Genomic DNA, 26,590 nt, shown 5'->3' with positions numbered 1-26,590 from the left:
CTTTCATTTTTGCTTTTCTCCTTACCCTCCATTAGCTGCTATGTCATTACAGTGTAGTAAAATGCAGTGTAGGAGCTTCCAGAGCTTGCAGTAATTCTATAAATTATTCACATTAATTTAACTTGTGGATTTGTTCCAAAGGACTGCATATTTCCATTTGAGTTGCTGTTCTGCTACCCAAATGTTTAAAGCTCCCACCTCCCTTGGTTAAACAAGAATGATGATAAAATAACCAGAAATCTTCATTCACTCTGACAAAAGCAATGCAACACATCATTAAATGTCACGTTATCCTCTAGTCAAGCTTGTTTATATCATGTTCTTCATGAGATTTCCTAGTGTTTCATGATGCTTTATTCTACATGAGTGAGATGCTGATAATGAAAGCTGAATGTATCCCAGATTTCTGTAGCTCTCTTACAATAGAACTATATAATATATGTTAAGTCTGGCTCCTGTGTTGAATGACTTCTCTTATGGGCTGGAGAAGAGTGTCTTTTAGGTTTCATTGGTATTGGGCCTAGTGATGTCCCCAAGCCTGAATTTAGTTTGAAAGCATAAGAGACACAGTAGTTCTCCCGTAACATAGGAATCAGTTGTGTTGACTATGACTAGAATTGTCAGCATTCCCCCCCCCTTGAATTGTTTTAACCAAAATCATTGAAAAAAACTAATACATCTGAACAGATCTGTTGAAGTTCCCCATTATCTGGTTCAGAAAAGATTGAGCACTTGAGCACAGAGCTTCTAGGAAGCTTTCAGAACATAGGATCTCAGCCCTTCACCCCTTTCTAGTATCTAGCCGGGCTCTGATCTGGGTAGGTGATTACATGAGCTTCCATCTCTTCATGCGTAGATTTGTGTGTGAATAGCTGGGCACTATACCAGTGGCCCCAAAACTCATGCCTGGCACACCGTCTCCTCAGTCCCTGCAGCAGACAAGGAGGCACAAATGTTGTCCTCTCTTTAGAAGCTCATTCTAATTTATTAATAATATTTGTATCCTCTTTGGCTTTGATATTTGCTGGGAATTGGGATTTCTAAGTTGTTGTTTACCTTATTACTTTGCACTGAGCTAACCATTATGGGTGTCAGTCCCATAATATATAAGCCTCTACTTGTGTAAAAAGCCTATCACAGCATTGACAATTGCAAAGTTTCCTGGATTTTTACTGTGCAAAAATCATAGTGTGAATTTGCTGTAAGAAAAAAACCTTTATTTATTTAGGTAAAGGTGAAGGGACCCCTGACCATTAGGTCCAGTCGTGACCGACTCTGGGGTTGTGACGCTCATCTCGCTTTATTGGCCGAGGGAGCTGGCCTACAGCTTTTGGGTCATGTGGCCAGCATGACTAAGCCGCTTCCGGCAAACCAGAGCAGCGCATGGAAACGCCGTTTACCTTCCTGCCGGAGCGGTACCTATTTATCTACTTGCACTTTGACGTGCATTTGAACTGCTAGGTTGGCAGGAGCAGGAACTGAGGAACGGGAGCTCACCCCGTCGTGGGGATTCGAACTGCCGACCTTCTGATCAGCAAGTCCTAGGCTCTGTGGTTTAACCCACAGTGCCACCCGCGTCCCATTTATTTATGTATATGTAAAAGATATAAATACAAATTTTGAACTGGTGTTGGGAATAATAGATTAATAATCTACACAAGACTAACAGAACATTCAGACAAAGATCAGAAACGAAAATAACATGTTGACAGTTTGGTTTAAGGTTTTATTACAGGTAACTCTGAATCCTCCCCCCTCCCCCTGGTTATTTCCTTATTAATGGGTTTGTTTTTTGCTTTCCCTCTGTAGCAGATTAATTTGATCATCAGGGTGCTTAGTTTCCAGTCTGAAAAAGAGGAAATATTTTGATAGAAGGGAAGTTATGTCTTTAGACACAGTAGCTAAAAATAGGTATTCTGCTTTTGAATGCCCTGGAATAAATTCTGAAAACAATCCATGATTGTTAGAAATAATTATTTAACAAAATTGCTAGTCTTCTCTTGTTTACTCCACCCTGTAAGCTATCTACCACTTTCAGAAGAGGTTAGTTTACCATTTACCATTGTCAAGCAGTTAATCTATAAAATTAATTAATTACTCATTAAACTTCAAGATTACTCTTCTGAAATTTTGAATCTGTACTATGTACATACCTAAAGCTTGTTAAATTTGGAGATTTCAGGTCAGTTTGTCAGAATTTTGGAGATAGGGATAATTTAGGAACCTAGCTTTCACATTTAGACTACCCTGTACAGTTTTGAGGGTTTTATCTAGCTGAAAATGTCTCCAGGAAAAACTTAAGTATTGTTGGAGAAAGGCCCCTGCCTTGTCCACAGAATTGCTATGTGCTCATAGGAAAATACCATTTTCCATTGACCAAGAGTCCATTGGAACGGATTTTAGAGCTCTGTTTATTGAGGTCTCTTATTTCTGCTTTCAGAGCAATAAGTGTTGCCTCATAGGTCAAGGCTATAATAAAAATATTATAATCAGTTTTGTGATTTTGGAACTTTCAGTGTCAAAGGCAAGTAAAGTTTTAGGAATAGCACTCTTAAGTAGAACATTAAACTTCATGTTCATTACTCACAATCTATAATCTGGTCGGAATCTACCAACAGTGAAGTTTCAGATTCTTGACGGCATAGCATGTTTCATTGCTTTCATTTATAGTGTATTGCGTAACCAACCGGAGGTATACCAGGAAATTACCATGAGCAGGAAAAGTCTAATTTAGCTGTAGTCATAGCTTTGCGAGGTGGAACACAATTTGAGGGCACAAATAAGTCAATGAAGGGTGGCCTTGGGAACAGGGTAGAAATATTTTAAGAAAACATCCATAGTTTATTCATGTGCTTCTACACCTTCTGCCTACCAACCAGGAACAGGTTTGGGGTTGTTGTTTTTTTGTTATAACACACAAATATCAATCTTTCCTCAAACTGAGTTGTTCCAGCTTTTATAAGACCATTTCTGGCGTGCATATGTAGTAAATGTGCAGACAGACTTTGAACCTTGAAGTTGTTAAGTTTCATTGCAAAGGCAGCTTTCTGTTTGTTTTGGGTGCTTCTACAAGTTTTTTAAAACTGGGCTGTATAAGTGTGATAATCAGCGATCCGTGGGATAATGCAGCCTTCCCTAATCTGCCCTCTTCCTGTTTTGTCTTGTATTACTTGCAGTTACTCATTCATTTAGATTTTACATAATTTTATTAGTATTTGCATAAATGCTTTTCACCTTGCTTTATTGCATTTTAATGTTTCTTTTTATTATTTGTTGAATAATTTTTTTTTAAAGGAAATGCTTTTTAAAGAAAAAAATCAGCATTTTAAATTAAACTATTTCAGTTAAACTAATTTGGGTTGGAGTTTAACTTATATTGTTATTAACTTGTGTTACTTTTAGTCTGTCATTGCTTTGTTTTGTAATGATCTGGGGCCTAGGTTCAGAGTTCATACCTAAACATTCTAAATAGTTCTTCCCTCTTTCTTTCTTTGTTTCTGTTTCTTATACAGGAAATAATAAAAGAAGCCAAGAAGGAAGGTCCTGTCATCAAAGTACCAGAAAAGTCTATACATGATGTTTCCAATGGAAGTCCTTTACTGTTGTCTGAGACAATTATTAGAGCCTCCAAAAAAGGTAATAGATTTTAAATTACGGTAAAAGCTCCAGGGTAAATGGTATTTGGAATGTTTCCAACCATAAAATTATACACTGGACAAATGTGTATACATTAAGGGTGGAAAAAGTTATCAGATGGGGAAACAGGTTTATGAAAGCCAATTCAAACATTCAGTCACTGTGTCTTCCCATCTGAGGATATCACTCTCTTATCAAGTACAGAATTACTTGTGTTTCTTTAACCAAAGAGCTTCATTATTGAGTGCAATTATTTTAACAAGGAGCAGCTCATTATAGGTAGATTTATGGCAACATAGGGCTTGTCAACACCAGAGTTTAGTGTCCTTCTGAAGCTACTACTTGTGTCTTTCTTTTCATTTCATTTTGGTGGTATCTACACATCTTCCTTCTCCAAGTGGCAGCTTGCACTCCCCCCCCCCCCCATTCAGCCTTTTCCAATTTGCAGATAATCCAATAAGGAAAGAAAATCCAATATAAAAGTGCATGCTATCCAACTGTGGATGTGCTGAAGCACATTGTGTGGCCAGGTTTCTTTATGTGTGTTGCTTCTGTCAGCCCAAGGATGCACTGTGCCTTTCTCCATTGGTTGTTGCTTAAGGCACATTTGCAGTAATTTTTTTCTAAAATAGCTCTTTTGCACAGAACAGCTCAAATAACCAACTTACTACCCCATACTAAGTTCATAATTGGCGAGTGACTGTTTATAGCTATCTAGAAAAGCACAGTAAATGCTTCGGTAGTTAATTGTGCAAAGTAGGCAATGCTGGTTATATACATTTTACATTACCCACATATATTATCCATATATATATATATATATATATATATGTTTTGGAAACGTGCTGAGTTTATTATCTCAGTACTAGTTTTCCCCTTCCTTTTCTTGCATCGTAGTATGATGAAATAAACAGGATATTCTCAAATATAGTTAGGTCCATGCAACAGCTTAAAAAGTTGATCCTGCTAAATAGAATATGTTTTGATTGCTTGAAAGGAAACATGCAATTTTGACATAGTTGTGTCATTGGGTTGCCTTGCCAGTTATGCTCTCCAGAGAGTGTGGAATCATTCAAGGATTTTTATTTCAAGAACAAATGTTGTATTTTTTACCTTGGAGGCTTACCAGCTTCTGTTTCTTATCTCAAAGCCAAGTCCTTGGTGACTATGAAACTTTGAAATGTGCTATTCATGGCACAAACTGCCTGCTTGTGTCAAAATCTTCCTGGAAACTAAGGGAAAAAAACTTACCAGAAACCAGTACAGTGGTACCTCGGGTTAAGAACTTAATTCATTCTGGAGGTCCGTTCTTAACCTGAAACTGTTCTTAACCTGAGGTACCACTTTAGCTAATGGGGCCTGCCGCTGCACCACCGCCGTGCGATTTCTGTTCTTATCCTGAAGCAAAGTTCTTAAACTGAGGTACTATTTCTGGGTTAGCGGAGTCTGTAACCTGAAGCCTCTGTAACCCAAGATACCACTGTATTAGGCTATTGAGCCACCAATCAAAGGAAACTCAACCCAAAGGACTGAAACCAGGCAGTCTGTGAAACCAACAATCATCCTATATACGTAAAGAACTAGTAGTATCATACCCGGCATTGCTCAGGAATTCTAAGGATCAATGCAGTCAGAAAGGTTCAGTCCACCATCTTGATTCAAAATGGCATCCAGTTGTATCCTAACTTAGATGAAAACCTGATCATGAAACTCCGGAACCATCATACAAAATTTGCTTATATCTTATCAAACACATAGCAAGCAAACAACTTCCCAAAATATATAGTAGATAGAATATTATATAATGAGAGGGATTAAACATAGCATTAAGCGAAAGTCCCTCCCCCCACCAAAAAAAACACCTCTGTTGCAGAATATGATTGGATTTAGTTAGACAAGGGGATAAAATCCATAAAGTAATGCAGATAAGTAGGTGATCTATGGCAGATTAGAAATAACAAAACAGTACTTTGAAGTCCTATTAGTTACCTTTATAAGGTCCCAGGTAGGAGAATCATGTTGGGGAAAAACAGCAACAACAAAAAACACACCCCTAAACCATGTGATATGAGATGTTTGATGAAGATGTACAGTACTAGAATATATGCCCTGAAAACCAAAGATTCTGATACATTTTGCCTGTGGAATTTTTGCATTATCTTTTCGGTGTTCTAAAAGACTTGGCATTGTGTTTTTTGGGTTACGCTTGTGCAAGTAATAGAAGGCTCCATATGGTCTGTGGCAGCTGGGCCTCTGTTATCTGGGGCACTAAAATGGAAAGGAAGTACATCCTGTTACAACTTTTAAATCCTAGCAATTTTTAATAGTGTTTTGGTATGCCTGGGCTTGTACTAACCATTTAATTTTTAATGTCTCCTGCAAGTTCACTTTTATGTAAGAGATTTTTAAATGTCACAGTATGTCAGAAAGCAAAGGAAAGCTGGATAAACAGGAAAATTGACTATTCTAAATCATTGTACTAAGACTTGTACAAGGTAGAAAAATGATGAGGAAATGAAATGTAGCATGGTATCAAAGGTGCTTTTAAAAAATGATGGGTCAAGCCTCCTGACTCCTTGCAACTTCAACATGGGTCCTGATAGTTTGGACCCAGATAGTTTTAAGGACTGACTCATCATTCCCATTTCTGGTCTGTGCCAGCTGCATATGGAAGTTTGCTTGGGACGCTATACTTCTGCTGGTGCAGCATCACACTGTTGACTCATGTTAATATTGTGGTCTAATAAGACCCCTAGGTCTTTTTCTTACATACTGCTGGCAAGCCACGTGTCCCCTATCTTATCTGTGCAGCTGGTTCTTCCTGCCTAAGTGTAGAACCTTACAGTTGTCCCCATTGTAATTCATTTTGTTGGTTTTTGCCCAGTTCTCCTGTCTGTTAACATTAAGCATAAATCCTGATTCTGTCTTAAGTGGCATTGGCCACCCCTCCCAATTTGATGTCATCTGCAAATCTGATGAGCATACCCTCAATTCCTTCATCCAAGTTATTTATAAAGATGTTGAATAACAACAGACCCAGGACAAAACCCTACAGCACCCCACTTGTCACTTTTTTCCAGAATGACGAGGGACCACTAGTGAGCACTATTTGGCTTTGGCAAGTCAACCAACTTCTACTCCACCTAACACTTATCTTGTCCAGTCTACATTTGCCAGCTTCTCTGCAAGAATATCATGGGGGACATTGTCAAAAGCCTTACTGAAATCAAGATACACTATGTACCTCAGCATTTCCCTGATCCATCAAGTTCATAAGGCACTGGAGATTTGAATTTATGCAAAGTAGCTAGATGTTCCCTTACCACCGCTTCCTATCTTGGCTTCAGCTTCCTCTTTGCATCATTTATTAGTAGAAAATATATAGGACACTCTTTGACCTTAATCACCTCTCTAGAGTCTAGCAGATAAGACTCAAAATGATGTCCCACTTATCTCTCGTCTGTATTCAAATTAATGTAAAGCTGGTAGTTCTGGCCCTCTTTTTCAATTTTATTGATCTTCAGGCTGAAGGAGCAGTCGGGTCATTTGCAGGTCTTTTCATTCTTGGAGGAATTTAAAGGATACTACATTCCTGACTTCCATGATTCTTTGGTTCGATTTCTGTTAATGTGTTTCAATGCTGAAGACAGAGAGAGGAGCTTGAAAAGTTTTTGGAATTTCATTTCCAGTTTTAAACCCGAGGGTAGGCCACTTGCAACAGTACCCTGGAGCATCTGCTCTGCCTGCATTGTAATTTATAGGCATAAAATGATGGCGATGAGAATGAGAGCCAGAGAGACACAGATCAACAATCTCATCTTTGTAGAGCCACCAAGTTACATTCTGTTCCTGTAATGAGTTGCATTGAGGAAACTGTTAAGGAGAAGTGTATCACTTTCTCTTACCAGACTTGTGGCCAGTGTGAATGCTGCATGAGAGATGAGATTAAACATGAAATGTCTGTGTCAGGACACTAAGCCAAGAAGTTCCTCCAGCTCAAGCACTTTTGTCTGTGGCAACAGAACTTCCCTCTCCTCTCCCTGTGCATCCCCTAAATATGTCCTGGGGAACATTTAGGTGGCATGTGAGGAGAGGAGAGGGAGCAGGAAAAATACCCTGGGTTATCGGAACTGTTTTGGGACGCAGGTGGCTCTGTGGGTTAAACCACAGAGCCTAGGATTTGCCGATCAGAAGGTCAGCGGTTCGAATCCCTGCGACGGGGTGAGCTCCTGTTGTTCGGTCCCAGCTCCTGCCCACCTAGCAGTCCGAAAGCACGTCAGAGTGCAAGTAGATAAATAGGTACCACTCCTGCGGGAAGGTAAACGGCGTTTCCGTGCGCTGCTCTGGTTTGCCAGAAGCGGCTTAGTCATGCTGGCCACATGACCCGGAAGCTGTACGCCGGCTCCCTCGGCCAATAAAGCGAGATGAGTGCTGCAACCCCAGAGTCGGCCACGACTGGACCTAATGGTCAGGGGTCCCTTTACCTTTACCTATCGGAACTGTTTAGATGCATACTGGCCTAAGAAACTAAAAGTCAATCCAAGAGCCCATTCATGGAGCAGCCAGCCATGTAGCTTACAGTGGAGAGAGACAGTGCTTGTTAGAGAGAACCAACTGAGGGAATAAATGCACACACATGGGAAACCATTTATAGCCGAAGGCGGCAGTTTCTTGGTAGGTGAAAATGGTATCCAGTATCTGGGACAGAAGGAAGGAAAGGCTGATATGGAACAATGTATTTGATAAAACATGTATAGGATTGGGGGGTAGGGCGGAGAAAACAACCATTATAGACAGGTTCCAAAGAAATTGAGACATTTCCGTTACATTCCTGTATATTGTTTAGATTTTGGCTTTTGCTGTTTGACTTTTTAAAAATCCTAAACCCATATTTCTACCATGCATTATAAAAATCCAGGGCACTTGTTTTATGAAAGCATTTAAATGACATCCACAATCTAAATAAGAGAGAGAGCACGCAAATGGTATTTCCTTGTTAAATAATAAAATAAGCGACTCTTAATTGGTTTTCTGTCATCACGTCTTCACTACAGCCAAATTATGCTGTCCTTCTAACCCTTGAAGCAATTGAAGATTTCTCCATCAATGGCAAATGCATTGTGTTCAGTCATGTAATATATTTGATCTTATGTACTTGCGATAAAAAAATGTATTTATTCAGAAAATGGAATGTACAGGTTTATGACATCCAGTATACCAATTCAGTAATTTTTTAATAATTATGATGGAGCCACTATTTTTCCCTTGGGCAACATATGCTTTGCTCCCTTTTTGTCTGTGTATCTAAGCTCTGAAGCTGATCCTAACTCTGAGCTAGGGGATTGTCATGTGGCCTCCTCCTTTACAGTGGCTGCCCCCTTGTGGTAGACCATGTACACTAATTAGAACAGTAATTTTCTCTCTCCTGTATCTAGTGAGCAGCATGGAGAATGCAGGTTAGAACAGCAAGGCAAAATGTCTTTTTACTCGAAAAGTTTGCATTTGTGGTAAGATGTGAAGAGGGGCTCTGTCAACCTATCTGGGGCCCTTCATGCTCACACATTCATATTAAGCCATAGTTTGGCTTAGCATTTTCTCTGAACCAGCTTGAGTGTATGATCATATATTACTGAGCAAATGTTTTGATTCCAGTTCCTAATAAACTGTTCCTTTTCTATGAACAATAGTTGTAACAAGTGCTTTTTATCTAGAAAAATACATGCTGGTATTCACCATGAAGTTGGTACAGTAAGTGCCACACTTTTTAACAACAACAACAACAGTGCCAGTACTGCGTGCCCTTGAGTACCCCCTGGTTGTAATAATGGTTATCTTTATCTGTTCTGAAGTATAATCTAGTTTAACTATGAATGAGACTCCCAGGATTTTCTAAAGTCATTTGGAAACTTGCTCTAGATTTAAATGCATGTGAGTGATCTGAGTTCAGGACCTGCACATTTTACTGTGTTAGTGTATGCTACAGCATGTTACACCAAGCAGCTTGTTTGGATAAAAGGTGTCAATGCAGATAATCCCACACCTCTTTGTTGTTGTTTTTTAGGGATAGCCTCTTTTCTGTATGGCCCTGAGGTATTCCATAACCATTTGCTTCCCTCATGGTTAATTTTAAGTGGCAGATGTTCAATAACATAATGAAATCACTGCTATATTGGTTTACAAAGCCCACTGTTGTGTCATAATGATTCATTTATCTTGATGCCAAATACAATGCAGTACTCTGCTTATATATGTATTTGCACAGATAGCTTGTCTGTTGTAGGCTTTGTAGGATAACACCTCCATATATATTTTTAGGGGGGAAATTAAACTGCTCAGTCAGAAAATTCTCCCAGTGGTATTCAAATAAAATTGTATTTAAAACATGACTAAAAGTCACACATCAGTAAAAAACAAATATACATACAACCATTATCATTAAAAATAAATATAAAATCAGCATAATTAAATAATCTGTATTGCTGAAACAGAAAACCTTCAGGGCATTTATATCTTCTAAATAAAGTGAAATATTTTAAATGATAGTTTCTGAGGAAAGAAATAGTGAGATATCGCTAAATACAAATGGGAAGTTTGCCTCTTCAGTCTTCTGAAAAAAACACAAAGGTTTTTTTCCTTTAATCCATATACCAAAATGTTTGCTACTTTTAGGAATGAAAATATTCCTAGTGGAGTCAAAAGGCTGTATCCAATATTAGTCATATTCAGAGCAGACCTATCAGATTGAATGGACATGATTTAGTAAAGTGCATTAATTTGCAAGGGGTCTACTTTGAATATAACTTAGTTGGCTATATCCCAAAGAATGCATTTTTCTCCTCTTGTTAGAGGCCCCTAAAGGTTCTTGAGTATCATGGGAAACAAATAAGGAAATGCATGATTGAAAAACAATTTGTTGAACAATTGAAGAACATTTCATTTTGGAATGCTATATTTTTAGAATTCATTCTTTAAAACGAAACAAAAAATATGTTCATAAATGACATACTTTTGTCCTGTATTTTTAGTCAATATTTTACTTTAGCCTGTTTAACAGAAAAAGTTAAGAATTGCTCACTTATATTAAAGCAAAAGAATGCTAAGGGAATACTGTAGATAGATAGATAGATAGATAGATAGATAGATAGATAGATAGATAGATAGATAATATTTTCATTAACTTTTTGTTCCAAAAATTAATGGAGTCTAAGCTGGACATAATCTGTTAGACATATTGCCCTTTTCGTAACATGTTTGGTGACATTTTCAGTCACCTCTGGGTTTGGCACGCATATTCATCTTTCAGAAGCCTATTAATTGGTCATTGCCTGTATTTTCTTTGATGATTAGAATGCATATAAAGATACTCAATTTTGTATTTAGATATTAGTCATATGCTCTCTCAAACTCCATTTGAGATAAATCAGCTGTTCCTTAAAAAAATTAAAACAACTGCTGTTATGTGTTGCTAAGGATGAAGGCAATATAAATAACTTGCCATTGTATCCCTATGAAATAGTCTACAGTCTTGAACTGAAAATGTTTTTGAGATTTTTAAAAATATACTAATAACAGGCTTTCATTTATTTATATCCCTTGCACAACGAAAAATATTATCTGTTGATCCGTTTAAGTGATGCTGGGTTAACTTTTAATTAAGTATTTAACCATATTCTTAGTTCATTGAGTAAGGGTGGTGGTGGGGATACAGTTTTCTCTGCCCACCCCCGCAGTACTAAAGAGAATATTTTATTTAAGCAGTTCGGAATCACTTAGGTGCTTGGTAATCTAATGAGAATTTTATTGTTCATGTGGGAGTAAGTGCTAACTGAAGTGAATGGCATTAAACTAGCACTTCTGTAGGCTACAAATGTAGTTTAGTTATACAACATAATGCCTTTCTCCTGACTCCTAATTCTATAGGTCATCTTATAGATACTCCTTATAGATATATATCTACAGATAATGAATAGGATCTAAAGAGGGTATATATGGATGCCCAAGGAACTATTGATTTTGAACAGCAGACTATTAATTGTAACCCCTCAGTTTCAAAAGCTATTTTGCCCTGAGATATGCAAAGCTGCTGCTCAAATAGTCCAGAGTTCTTTTGCATGATGGAACTATTTTAAGATTCCTTAGCTCTTGGCCATGACATCGTTCTTTCTTTATGTTCCATTGCTGCAATGATAAGGTTAGTAGGTTCGCTTGCTTTATTGTATAGTATTTGTTTTGCATTAATTGAGTGTCTGGGCAGTTTTCACTCCTACATGGAAACATTCAGACATTGCAAGAGGGGATAGGGGAAAGTGAGACTGTAAGCCCAATACAGTGGTACCTCGGGTTACAGATGCTTCAGGTTACAGACTCCGCTAACCCAGAAATAGTACCTCGGGTTAAGAACTTTGCTTCAGGATGAGAATAGAAATCATGCGACGGTACAGGGAGGCCCCATTAGCTAAAGTGGTACCTCAGGTTATGAACAGTTTCAGATTAAGAACGAACCTCCAGAACGAATTAAGTTCTTAACCCGAGGTACGACTGTACTGTGTTCCTCCCCAATTTTAGCGAAACCTTCCTCTGAGTCATCACAAAAGGCAGGGCTTTGTTGCACCCATGCCCCTCCTCACATGGCCTCTGAGGAGTGAATGGGTTTTGGAGCATGTTTGTTTTTTGGTCTTTTCAACTTTTAGTCTGCGATCAAAGAGGGAGGATTAGACTTGGACATCTGCCCATAGGCCCAACTTTTGCCTTGTCTCAACTGAATAATAAGAGTTGTAAAAAAAAAAAAAGAACTATCTGAGAACAGTCTCATTACAGTCGCACCTTGGTTTTTGAAAAGCTTAGTTCACGAACAACTCAGAACTCGAACGTCGCAAACCTGGAAGTAGGTGTTCCAGTTTGTGAACTTTGCTTCGGAAGCTGAACGTCTGGCATGCCTTCTGCAACTTCCGATTGGCTGCAGGACGCTCCTGCAGCTAATCAGAAGTCACACCTTTGTTTCTGAATGTTTCAGAAGTCGAACGGACTTCTGGAACGCATTCTGTTCGAAAACTAAGTTACGACTGTATATAGTTATGTCCTCAGGTAGCACTAGACTTAGTTGTGTCTGGGTGGAGTTGGGAGGCTGCTGTTACTTTCTTGTTTGAGAGAGAGAATAAAGTTCTTGATAATAAAGCTTCCTAACTGGTGTGCCCATGACAAGCTTGTAAGAGCTGCAGTTTTTATCCAAGTGCCACAATTGGTTGAGTTCTCAATTACTGACTTAGACAGAGATGATTTATACTATACATTTGTCTGGGTCTGTCAGTGTCTGCCATGGTAATTAATGATATCTTCATTGTAGTATAATACATTAAGCACATGTTATTCTTTGACACAGATAAAAACTCGAATAGCAGTTGGATCCTGATTGAACTCATAGATTATTTATGTAGATTTTTTTTGGCTAAGAAATTCATGTCTCTCCTTTGGAGACAGTACAGTGCTGAAGTGTGTTATCTGGTGACAATGTTTTTCTACAGCTGCTTTCTAAAATAAGCTGGTGAATTACTTAAAGACTTTTTAAACATCTTCCTTTATAGCAAACAGTTATTCTTTTTAAAAAATCCAAATACTGATATATAGGGTTATAAAGGGTGAATTTTTAAATAGATATGAATTTATGTCAAAGCTCTGCAATTGCACTGATAAGAAAAGTTTAATAGTGCACTTCTTTTAAGTAAGAATCATTTTAGTGATTGGATTGTATTATGGTACTTACATTTATTTTTATTTATTAATACATTTATAATCCAGATTTTCTCCAAAGGTGAAAGAGCTATGTTAACAATAATGGCTCCAAAACTCAGCATTATACTAATCCAATTTCAGAACAAGCCATGTTGTTTGTTTCTTTGCTCCCCCCCGCCATTTTGCCTTTACAGTGGTGCCTCGCAAGACGAAATTAATTCGTTCTGCGAGTCTTTTCGTCTTGCAATGTTTTTCGTCTTGCGAAGCACGGTCCGTTGCAATTGCGCCTCTTCAAGTGGCTTTAGGAAAAAAGCGAACAAACTCGCAAGACGTTTTCGTCTTGCGAAGCAAGCCCAAAGGGAAATTCGTCTTGCGAAGCGACGCAAAAACCGAAAAACCCTTTCGTCTTGCGCGTTTTTCGTTTTGCGAGGCATTCGTCTTGCGGGACACCACTGTAGTTTCCTATGCCAAACTCTATCTCAAGAGGCAACACAGAAGAATATATGCTAATTTATGCTGAAGAATCCTTCTCTAACATGCACCTAATTCTTCAAATCCACATATGTTATCTCAACTAAAGCTTTAAGGTAAAGGGCAGAATTGATCTGTTTGACCAGAGTTAGGTAAAGCATAATATGTTTGTGTAATAAATAAATTTGCAGATTAGAGAAATCCACCCTCGGCTGCATAAACTGCACACCTGAGCGGGTATCCCTAACTATTGACCATGCTAGTTGGGACTGATGGGAGTTGGTGTACAATAACATCTGGAGGGCTCTCCATCTGTGTAATAGGGGTATTTTTTGGCATCTTACAAGACATGTTCTAACTAAAAGGGTGGTGGTGCCAAATGGCTGTAAATGACCAGGAAGATCCCCAAAACAAAGAGCTGGACTCTTGTTCACACCAGAATCATTGCCATCTATTCACATTCAGGATGTTCTCTTTTTCCCTTATGCTCTTTATTATTGATAGGTTTCCCATTTCAAAGCCACCTAGTTTGATACTGTGTTTTTCTTTACAGTTTCTGTAGTCTCCATCTATCTTTTTCAAATATTTGAAACCTGCCATTTCCCCCCACAAAGAACATTTTTCTAGATTCCTACAGAATTTTCTGTGTGGGGGGAGGGAGAGATATTTGGATAACTTATACAGGTGGTGGCCATTTTGCGTGGGGATTCCGTACCTGACCCCTGCATGTATCGGCGGAGTGTATAAGCATGCCCTACCCCATTACGCCCCACTCCTCCCTCATTCCAAAAGGACCCGCATGTTGGCTGTCGCACATCATTTGGACATGCCTAAAATGATTGTCACCTGTATCACGATTTACTTTTTAATGTACATGTAATTAAATCATTAGGGACACGGGTGGCGCTGTGGGTTAAACCACAGAGCCTAGGACTTGCCAATCAGAAGGTCGGCGGTTCAAATCCCTGCGACGGGGTGAGCTCCCGTTGCTCAGTGCCTGCCCCTGCCAACCTAGCAGTTCAAAAGCACGTCAAAAGTGCAAGTAGATAAAAAGGTGGGAAGGTAAACGGCGTTTCCGTGCGCTGCTCTGGTTCGCCAGAAACGGCTTAGTCATGCTGGCCACATGACCCGGAAGCTCTACACCGGCTCCCTTGGCCAGTAAAGCGAGATGAGCACCGCAACCCCAGAGTCGGCCACGACTGGACCTAATGGTCAGGGGTCCCTATACCTTTACCTTTCCCTTTAATTAATTCATTAAGCTTACACAAGAAGAACAACACCTCTCTCCAACTGGTCTTTCCAACTTTTACTTTTGACACAAAATGGTGTACAGTTCTTCAGGTTGTAAAAGATGAGATAAAGACATGTAACAGGTGACCTTATATCCTCATATCCTCTTGGTGTCTTGAGAATTTTTCTGAATGGCAAACTAAATTAGACAGTGACATCCAAGAATTAATGATTCCAGATTCATATGCCTAAAAGCATGTGAATGATGCCAGCAGATGTCAAAATTTTAGGCGTTTTTCTGTTGTGTTTCTGCTGCTCATCCTGAAGCATCTGTAGGCCAGGCTGTAGTGTCACTTCGCAGCAGATAACTTGCAATGTGGCGTGAAAAATACATGACAATGTAATTGGAAGATAACAAATACATAATCTTGAAACCTTTTACTTGAAATGATTATGTACCGCGAGGAAAAAAAAGTCAAGCTTGGCAGGCAGGAAATGCATTGGGTGTGTAAGACTATAAATCAAGAGGCAAAGGGTGTTGTTTTATTCATAGAATGAAATTGCTGGAATGGTCCCAAAGGACAATTGAGCCCAACCCCACTGCCTAAAGGCAGCGCTGAGCCAGTTGCATATGCATCAGAAAAGAGAGCTGTGACATGCTCCCGCTGCGCACAAGCAATTCAGTATCCCTTCTCCCATAAGACATTATGAAGACAGAGCCATGTGTATAGCCTGTCACTACAGTGGAAAAGAAATGCTTACCTCTGTTTCTCTTGGGCTCCCACATCTATTGGAGTTGGTGATAAAAAAGGAGGGAGATTAGGAAGAATATGATGGGCCAGGCAAACTCCCATTTCAGGAATTAGTAGCAAGGCTGACCTACATATTATTAGTAAATCTAATTACCTAAAAAACATAACAGAAGGCTGTATGTTTAGGCATGATTCCTTTGGAGGCAGAGTCATGAAAACCTTAGTTTGAACTCTAGTTAGATTTTTGGAAAATAGCATTTTAGCATTTTTTTTCCTTGGAAAAATTAGTAACTTTTCCAAACCTATTTCTCTGTAGGGATTGATTCCAAAGCTTCTCAATTAGTTAGAGTATAAGTACATTTGCATGTTACCAAAACCTTAATAGGTTCAACCATTTCAAAAACACTGATCCTTCCACAGTTCCTAAAATATATTTATGTACTATGATCAAATAAGCAGGTATTACTTGTCTATATTATTTTAGCAACCACGAATGACCTGTGCTAAATATTGGAAAAGGAAAAATACTCACTGCCTATATCTGGGGCTTTGCAACACTGAATACAATGACATGGGAGAATTCATGAGAACCAATTTAAAGAATGAGAACTTCATAAGGTTTCTTTTGGCATGTAAAATAGGATCATAAAACAGTTGCCTTCCCCACACACACGTGTATTAATTTCTGTAAAAGAGATGAAATATTTAGCTATTTGATGATTTCCAAATTCTCAGAAGGAAGGTTACCATTTTTATGTATACTTTTTTCCCATTGTTTGAGACAGGAGCAGATTAAAGACCCATTGATTAAAACTGCCTCACATTAATGAACCAACTAAAACTTTGGCTTGATTGATCTGTTCCTTAAGTTTACACCCCTGCTTCAAATACAGTGGGGAAATTGAAATGTTCAGGGATAACTACTTAGGACTAAAAAAATTAAAATACTAATTAAATTGATTTATCATGCCCTTCCAATAAGCGTTTTCATCATATATTTTTTCAACTGTGTTTGACTCATTTTGGTATCTATGCAAATTTTCTTTGCTGGAAGCAAAACCAGCTCTTCAAATATACAGCTTATAGAGACAAGGTCTAGTTTCCAAGGAGACCTACTAGCATAGTGCAGAAGTAATAGAATTAAATTACTTACATATTTTGAACAGTGTTCTTAAAACACATTTTGATTTGGTTTGAATATTTCAGTATGCATGGGGAAATGATTACAGGATTGCTAAATATATAACATTTTAAGATTAGAATATTTAATATGATTTACATTATGTTAATTTTTAAAAATGTGATTTGAATGAATGTTATGAGATCCAATTATTTGTTAATAGCAATAAAGAAAACATTAGACCAAATCTGAACAAACATATTCGTTTCCACAACAGGGAGTAAATGAGAGGTAGTTTTGGAACACACCAAACTAATTTGAAAATATTCCACAACATTTATGTACTGCTTCTATCATTTATGTGTAAATATTGCTCCCTAAACAAGTCTGCTGCATAAACCTGAGAGGAAGAATGGCTTTATGGCAGATGATGCCGCAAAGTCCTCTATGCTGTCGAGAGTCACAATTGTGGATGCATCTGGTAGCCAGCCCTCAATGAACAGATCTTTATCTCCAAACTCCTGAGGCCCTTAAGAGACCCCACATTAGAGTTTGCAATGAGATCACGCTCACCCACCCACTGTCCTCTCTGGCTAATGCCCTGCTGACAGCTCTAAAAGGTAAAGGGGACCCCTGACCATTAGGTCCAGTCATGCCCGACTCTGGGGTTGTGACGCTCATTTCACTTTATGGGCCAAGGGAGCCAGCGTACAGCTTCCGGGTCATGTGGCCAGCATGACTAAGCCACTTCTGGTGAACCAGAGCAGCGCACGGAAACACCGTTTACCTTCCCACCGGAGCGGTACCTATTTACCTACTTGTACTGCGTGCTTTCAAACTGCTAGGTTGGCAGGAGCAGGGACCGAGCAACGGGAGCTCACTCCGTCGCAGGGATTCGAACCGCCGACTTTCTGATCAGCAAGTCCTAGGCTCTGTGGTTTAACCCACAGCGCCACCCGCGTCCCGCTGACAGCTCTAGCGATCAGCAAAAGCACCACCGATCTGCAGGCTTGGTAAAATTTATTTCCAGTTCTGTCAACAGGCAGCCAGCCAAATAGCACAGTGAAGTTTGGCATTAGCCTACATAAGCTGTACATGAACATAAAGAAGGGATGGACTGAACAGCTATTTATGTCCCGCTTTAGCCTTAATGGTACTCAATGATAGGTCTGTTCCATCCCATTTTAATGCTGAAAGAGCACGTAAAAAGTCAGCATTTATGTTGTAAGCATTCTGTACATGTTTTTCTTTTCTTTTCTTTTTTTTAAATAATCTTTATTGGTTTTCCAAAAAGGTTACGTCAAATATATCAAATAAACATGCAGTACACCAGCAGAAAGAAAAAAATAAAAAAGAAAAAAGATTCTCCTCTTCACACTTATTTTCAATAGCTTCTTTTCAGGACTTCCCCACGTCTCCTCCTATTGTTTCCCAGCTCCAATTTATTCTAGCAAGTTTTTCCCCTGAACATCCTGTACCTTATTTTGTTAAAGTTACTTAACCCTAATTTAATTAAATTCATTTTAGTTATAAAATCTATACTTTGTTTGTGCTTTGACATTTTAGTTGTAAAATTATACTTTGTTATGCTTTTGACGTTTCATTAACATATATCCCTTAATCCTCTATATAAAAATGAAAGAATAGACAGAAATATAAGCATGGATCTAAAAAAAGAAAGAAGATACCTTTCCTAAATTTGCCACCATTTCCCTCCCCCGGATTCCCCATTCTTATAATACTAGTCTTTGTTCTATAAAAATTAAAAAGAAAAAAAGGGAAAAAAAACAAGAAGAGAAAAGATCCCCTTCGGACTGTTAATTCCCACCCTTCTCCCCCCGGTTTCAATCCTTAACCAAAGTACATTTAGTCCATCTTTTTAGCCTGGCGATCTCACGTCCGAGGCGCGCAAGTCTCTCACAGTTCCTTTCAGCTGATTTCTTTGAAAATCTCTCATGCTTAACTCCCAGGATCGGTGACTTATTTTCTCAGTGCTGGCAGTGATTCCTTCAGTTGGACCTGTTCGCTTATACCCAGTATTCCAACGCTGTTTCCTGAATCTATATGTCCCAAATAATCCTATTTTCACCTTGGTCAGTTTGAATTTCTTTTTAACAGGTCTTTCTCTCTTATGCAGTGTCTCAGCCTTCACTTCTTTTGAATCCTTTTGTTTGGCAGGTGTTTTTTCCTCCTCAGTCTTGAGTTCTTTTCCTTGTCCAGCTGCCTGTGTTTTGAGCAACGAGTCCCTTTCCAAGTCAGTTAGTGTATTTTCAGATAGTTTCGGGTCTGATGGGCTCGTAGACAAAACATGGCCTTTCTCATTCTTCTGTAACAGTTTTCCCACGAAAAGGATCAGCTCTTTCAAGTCAGCACGTATTTCTTGTATTCCTTGTTTTAGTTCCATTCTTGCAATGTCCGAAAGTCCCCTCTAGAGGGATTCTGGTTACTTAGTAATCTTTCCTTCTCCGATCCCAAAGTCAGATTTGTTTGTATCAATCTTTCCTTATTTGTGATATTTTGTAGCGATTTAATCAATTAGAGTTTCAATTTCAGTCCTTTCAACTTTGACAGCAAATTTGACAGCTGTCAAAAATATCTATATCTCGGCAGGCTCGTAACTCAGATTGCTCCCGGGCTTGAGTAGGGTGGTATTTTACTTCAAACAAAATACTCTCTTGTCCTCCAGCACCTTAACTTAGTTCTTTTAAATCCTTGAGGTTTATATCTTTTATCCAATCACACAAATTTTTCCCGCAATTTTAGTTGACAAATCCTTGCTTGCACTGTTAACAATATGGAGGAGGCGGACTTCCTTTTTTTTCGTCTCCCCCGTTCGTGCCAAATCCAAACCAAAAAATTTGTAATCCAATTTTCAAGTTACTCACGGGTTGTTGCTCTTGCTTTTAAGTCCAAATTTAACAGGAAGAAGTCAGCGCTGACTGAAGAATGGCATGCGGCTTCGCCCGGCAGGGGTAGCAGAAGACTCACAGCACCACGCCGCTCCCTGGCACCCGATCCTTAGCCTTTAAAAAGGCTCTTTCACGAGTCGGGGGGGCGCTTACGGTGCCCGCCGAGTCACCATGTCCACGCACTCCGTGTGCGTGGTTTATGAGGGTCCCCGTGTCGCCGGCACGGTAAGACCCGATCCCCTGCTGAGCCGATTCCCTCCGGAGCTCGGAGGGAATCCGCCATTAGCCAGACGCGCTAACCCGGAAGTCTCATGTTTTTCTATGTAAAATAAGTACAGTGGTACTTCAGGTTACATACGCTTCAGGTTACATACGCTTCAGGTTACAGACTCCGCTAACCCAGAAATAGTGCTTCGGGTTAAGAACTTTGCTTCAGGATGAGAACAGTAATCATGCTCCGGCGGCGCGGCGGCAGTGGGAGGCTTCATTAGCTAAAGTGGTGCTTCAGGTTAAGAACAGTTTCAGGTTAAGAACAGACCTCCGGAATGAATTAAATACTTAACCTGAGGTACCACTGTAGTTTCTAATCTACACACTTCTCAGTGCTTTCCGTTGAATTCATCTGTAATACAAGATGAGGCCCAGTGGAACATGTGTACTCTGTATCCACGGGGCCTCTTTTAAAAGACTCACCCTGTATTTGTACACATCTTTTTTCATAAAGATTATTATTATTATTATTATTATTATTATTACTGCTGTGTTCCAATCCACAACATGGTTCAGACTTGTCAGGCCCGTCAGCTTTGAAAAGCAGACCAAACTACAGTAATTCCTCTTTCATCCCTAATTCTAAGGCTGAACTCACGAATATCATGTCTATGTTGATTCTCAATGGGTGGATCACGGACAATCCTTGCTGTTCACTTCTGTCTCCCCTCTCCCCCCGCTCTCTCTCTCTCCCCCCCTTCTTTGTTGTGGGTAGAAATGGGTCTTTGAACCAAAATGCATCAAATTTGTTTTTGTCGGCATTCTGGAACCCCAGCGGTGTGGATGTTGCTTGTACCACCCTCAAATATTTGCTACAGAGCCATATAAAAAGGACAGGTTAATACTCGTATTTCTCACACTTTTTTGGATACCTGACCTAGCTAATAATATTAAGCCAGTGATTTTTATACCTGGACTTTTGTGTCACTTCTTTCATGGCTTGCTTTTGCTGGCACAGTTCAAAGGGTTGGGTTAATCATCAAATAACAAAGCAGTATAAAAAATACCCCTTTTTATGGTAGGGTTACCTTTTGATTGTAGCAATTGTTCTGCTGCCATCGAAAGTAATAATAAGAATTTAACATGAGGAGTGCAATTGAGAGTTCTTCCTGGTGAGTGTTTTCTTCAGAATGGTTAGCGGTATAAACTGACATGCTGAGCTGACCTGTGCCGCTGCGTCAGTAACTGTTGTTTGCTTTTATTCCGAGAGCTCCTTCAGGAATGTCATAGGTTAGGTGGCAATTAGAGCCCCACATGCGTGTGACCTACACACTTCTAGCTGAGGAGGAACTTGCTCTATAATTCAACGAAAAATAATTTCATTCACTGAGAGAATACCTAATTTGAATAGGAGGTTAAATAAAATAGGAGGTTAAATAAAAAGTTCATGTTTACTTGCAAGTGGAGTAGAGAAGTAGGCTATTTCACATAATTGGATGGATGCTTTCATAAAACCTAGTAGTTAAAAGGACATTTGTTTCTTTTACAAAAGTCAGTAACTTTTTTGGAATTGAAAATCTTGGGCAAGGAGGCAGTAGAGTATAGCTTTCTTAGTGAAATTAAGATAACCACAGCCCTCTTCAGAAATTCCAAAAAGGGAAAGTAGACACATGAAGATGAGTGTAGAATGTACTGTAGAGATGAGTGTGTCAGCTCTGCCTGCACTCTGTCACCTTCCAAATCATAGAAGGCAACAGTCTTGGAACCATTTGTAGGTTTTTGCTCCACATTGCATATAGTCACATTCTGTAAGTTGGAGGGAGATGGAGCTATGGTCGCTTAGAACAACCTCCCCCTCCACCTGCTGAAGTTGTGGTGGACCTTGGTGTCTCAAATTTCAGCTGCGCCCTGTGGGACATCAAAAATTAGCCCCTCTCGCCTTCCATTCAACACCGTAGTTACAGCGCCGCCTGCAGAGTCCCTAAGGCTCCATGCCCAGTGCGACTGAACCAATCTCTCTTCCCAAACCCACCTCCGTTGCAGTCTCCTCTGCTGTGGGCGCACCCTGCTGCCATCACACCACTGTCTTCCGCCACAGGCACACCCACTACCTTCTGTGGCAGAGCGTACCTTCAGCAAAAGTGGAGGAGGTGGGGCACAGGGGAGGGGAGGATGCACCTATGTGGGAAACGAGGGTGGTGAGCAGCATACCCCAAATCTGCCTTAGACGACCTCCCCACCTTGCCTCATGGGAGGTCCAGCTGTGACTAGGACAATCCTCTCTCTACCCCCTCCTCACCTGTTTCCTTTTCCCTGAAGTTTGTGAAGCTCGTACTCTGTAAATATACTGCATTTGTTGTTGCTGTAGTACTCTAGGTCAGTGTTCCCCAACCTTGGGCCTCCAGCTGTTTTTGGGACTACAACTCCCATCATCCCTCGCTAGCAAGACCAGTGGTCAAGGATGATGGGAATTGTAGTCCAAAAACAGCTGGAGGCCCAAGGTTGGGGAACACTGCTCTAGGTTTCCTGTAATTTTCAGGCGTGTGTTGAGAAAGGGCAGCATAGCTAACTACTTTGTAGTGCAGTTGATAGTTTAAGCACAAATGTTATTATTAATAATGTTTTTAACTTTTTATGTAGGTGATCGAAATAGGCGGAGAAGATGTCAGGTGGCTTTCAGTTATATGCCTCAGAATGAAGATGAACTAGAGTTAAAAGTTGGAGATATCATAGAGGTGGTTGGAGAAGTAAGTAGCACTCATATGCTTAGAAAAGTACTCCATTGTTGGTTCAGTGGATGTATGTGTTCTTATTTTGTATTTTTATGTTGTGAACTGCTGTGATCTTCAGATGAAGGGCAGTATACAAATTTAATAAATAATAATAAAATAATAGACAATCCAAGGAAGATTCAGCAACAGTGTCTGTAACAGTTGCCTTTAACAGTGACCAGTACTTCAGCATACATGTAGGAGGTTTTATGTGGCCTGTGGGATTCTTTGCTATCTAAGAGGGGAGTGGTTGGACAGAATTTATTCTGCATAAAATCCCAAATAACTCTGTGATACCATAACCCTATGAAAAACATGTGATTGTGGTACTTAAAAATAGCATGCACGATAAAATCAGTAGAAGTTAAACCAATAAATCTTTGGCTCAGTACATGAATCCTCAATTTTTATTTTGTTCCTATGAAGGCAAGCATTACTTCAGTGCTTGATGTTGGAACAATACCCTATGCTAGATTGCTAATGTCATGGTGGATGTTTACTATGTATGTGTACGGGAGATAGGCTCTTTCATGAATAATGCATTTTCATTTGTAACCTTTTATTGGCTTAAATTAAAAGCACCATTTCATACAATATGGCGCAAGACTGGCTCAATTTGGGATTACTAAATTTCAGAGTCAGCGTTGTGTACAGTTTACAGTGCATTATAACCTCTATCCTTGTGTCTTGTCGCACTTTACAGTTTGTTTACATGTATTACCTATATTCATTTCTTATTCGTATTAATACAGCACCTTCAAAATGCACTGCGCTTTGAATAATAACAAGCAAAAAAACCCAACAACCTTAAAATTTGCGTGGGGGAAAGATAGAAAGGGAGGGAGGGAGGTGCAGGTAACTGGAAGAATATGCTTTCGGTTCAGTTACAGTTACTGGTTTCAGTAGGGAATCAGGAATTAAAGGGTTTTGAGGAAGGATTAAAAAGAAAGATGTGGCATCACATAGGTTTACTTGGAAGGAGTTGCATGTGTAAGCAACAGTGGAGGAATCTTTGATGGGCTGAGTGAGAGGGGTGGTTGTGAAACCAGGGGTTAGCAAACTTTTTCAGCAGGGGGCTGGTCCACTGTCCCTCAGACCATGTGGGGGGGCCGGACTATATTTTGAAAAAAATATATGAACAAATTCCTATGCCCCACATAAAAGCACGCATTCTACTCATGTAAAAACACCAGGCAGACCCCACAAATAACCCAGAGGTGCATTTTAAACACCGTATTTTTCGCTCTATAGGATGCACCCGGCCATAGGACGCACCTTGTTTTAGAGGGGGAGAACAAGAAAAAAATTATCCCCCTCTCTGCTCAGCGTCCCTTCAGCGAAGCGGCAGGAGAAACGGAGCCCCTTCCATTTCTCCTCCCGCTTGGCTGAAGGGGCACTGCGCAGCTCTCCCTCTCTGTTGAAGCCAGGAGAGTCTTGTTCTCCCGGCTTCAGAAAAAGAAACCTGAAGCCTTCGGAACGCAGCAGGAACGTGAAGCCAAGAAGCGCTCTCTGCGCTTTGGAGGCTTCACTTTGCTTTCGCTGAAGCCAAGGAGTCTGCATTCGCTCCATAGGGCGCACACACATTTCCCCTTAATTTTTGGAAGGGAAAAAGTGCATCCTATAGAGCAAAAAATACGGTAAAAGCACACATTCTACTCATGTAAAAACACGCTGATTCCTGGACCGTCCATGGGCCGGATTGAGAAGGCGATTGGGCTGGATCTACCCCTGAACTAGACCAACTTTCGCCTTCGGCTTGGTGTACATTTCAGTTTGTGTGTGTGTGTGTGTGTGTGTGTGTGTGTGTGTGTGTAGGGCTCAGGTGATTTGTGGGTTCCAGGAGAAGACCTCAAGTACGCAATGCACCCACAGGCATCATGTTGCTGAACTCTGATCTGTTTTCTCTTTCCCACCCCTTCCCACATTGCTCAGTTTCTTACAAAAACAAACAAGCGGTATTTCCAAACTCTAGTATTTCTTCAAAATAATTGCACTACAGAAGTTATTCTTTGTTTATATATTTGTGTGTGTGTGTGTGTGTGTGTGTGTGTGTGTGTATCTCCAGCTTTAGTCACCTACCTGTTTGGAAATTTTTGCAACAATGTAGTCTGTTTTGAATCAATAGGCTTATTAAATTTTTCAATTATTTTTAAAAATGGTAATTACACAGCCATTTCCAAACTGAACTGACTTTTTATTTTCTTTTTAAACCTATATTAAACTGAAAATACTCAGTAAAACAAAGTGTTGTAACATTTTCAGTAAGCATTTTTAACTTAGTTTTGTACAGTTGCTTCCCAAATAATTGTGTGTGTTTTTTTTAAAAAAAAATCATTTCTTTTTGCTAGAAAGAAGGGTTTGGGACCCATGTTAGAGACTAATCTTTTGCATACAGAAACTGTCCTCTTCTGTCACTTTTCTGTGGATGGACAATGTCTGATGGATGGAAATTATTAAAATGTCAAGAATATCCTTAGCTGATCTAAAGAATGAATCATTCCTTGCTGTCACATTATAACCCAAGGGCATTTGGTATTTAGGGACTGTCATTTCCTAGCAGGAAGCTGCTGCTCCATATGGAATAGTTTTGCATAGGAGGAACTAAATCATTTTATGTGACATATTTATTTTTAATGCTGTTAGGCTAGTAAATAATTCATTCAGGGCTTTCCAATAGAAATAACTTCTGTATTGTGTTGACATATTCCTTGTCTTCAATTCAGAGTACTCAAGTCTGGTAGCATCATTCATATAACAAAAATGATAACATCAAGAATTATTGGCCACAGTAGTATAAATGAAATAACATGGCCATTTTTTTACCCTTTCTGTTGAAATATTGATTCAATTTCCATTTCAGCCCAGAAGCAGTTGAGTTCATTTGGAAATTAAACTAATCATAACAAATGCAAGAATTTTGTGGTGCGGTTACTATGGAATTAATTGCTAGTTGCTACCTTTTTATATAGTACTTCTAATTTGTGATGTGCTTTATTGTGTTTGCCCCCTCACAACAACCCTGTGAGATAGGTCACTGTTGTCAGTTCAAGTTTTATATATTATCAAAACCAATGAAAGATTTACTCAAATTATTCCAAATGGTTGTCCTGTGTAGATGTAAACTTGCAAACGTCAGTATGTATGTCTTCTTTCTTGGCTCAGGTGGAAGAGGGTTGGTGGGAAGGAGTTCTCAATGGGAAGACTGGCATGTTTCCTTCCAACTTCATAAAGGAGCTTTCTGATTCTGACGATACTGGAACTGTCCAACAGGAGCAGCTAATAAAACCAAGTAAGGATACAAATGTTAACTGACCCTTTGTGTTAGCTTTGGTTACTGTTGTTTTTTTACTGCCATGGTGGTATTTCCAGGTATTCCTGCTTCTGAACATCTACTGCCATATGTTAATCTGGAGTGATCTAGCTGGGAGAAGTTGTTGTGAATTGTCCAGGGTGGTACAGATGCAGTCCTTACTGCAGTTTTGCAATAGGGAGTGGGCTGCAAAATTACGGTGCATTCTCCTTCCCTTCCCTTCTTCACAAAGTACCCTGCCCTTCTCACCTAAAATTTAGCATTATGCCTCCCCACTGGAACCTCCTAAATGCGAATTCAGAAAATTCATTTTTAAAGTGGAGAAGGAGGAAAATAAATGATCCTGTGGTTTGCTCCAAATCACTGGGCTTTGTGTTTGGGGAGTGTGACACTTGGCAGTGGGTCTGTGGGTCTGCTTTTCTTTTTGGTATTTAAAAACCTATTTCATCTAT

General features: G+C 39.5%; 1 protein-coding gene across 4 annotated transcripts in view; it reads left to right on the top strand.

The window, feature by feature from the left end:
- Positions 1-26,590, top strand: part of SH3KBP1 (SH3 domain containing kinase binding protein 1) — a 139,761-nt gene that overhangs the window by 49,746 nt on the left and 63,425 nt on the right. For all 4 annotated transcript variants that reach the window (XM_081909203.1, XM_081909205.1, XM_081909204.1 and 1 more), the window contains exons 3-5: positions 3,513-3,636; positions 22,698-22,804; positions 25,991-26,117. In XM_081909203.1, the coding sequence (XP_081765329.1) occupies positions 3,513-3,636; positions 22,698-22,804; positions 25,991-26,117 (358 nt within the window). The remainder of the gene's footprint in view (positions 1-3,512; positions 3,637-22,697; positions 22,805-25,990; positions 26,118-26,590) is intronic.

This window comes from Podarcis melisellensis (assembly GCF_964234715.1).
Source record: "Podarcis melisellensis genome assembly, chromosome: 4".
NCBI classification, from domain to species: Eukaryota; Metazoa; Chordata; class Lepidosauria; order Squamata; family Lacertidae; genus Podarcis; species Podarcis melisellensis.
Note: the sequence above shows the minus strand (reverse complement) of the source record. Positions and strands in the feature narration are given on the sequence as shown.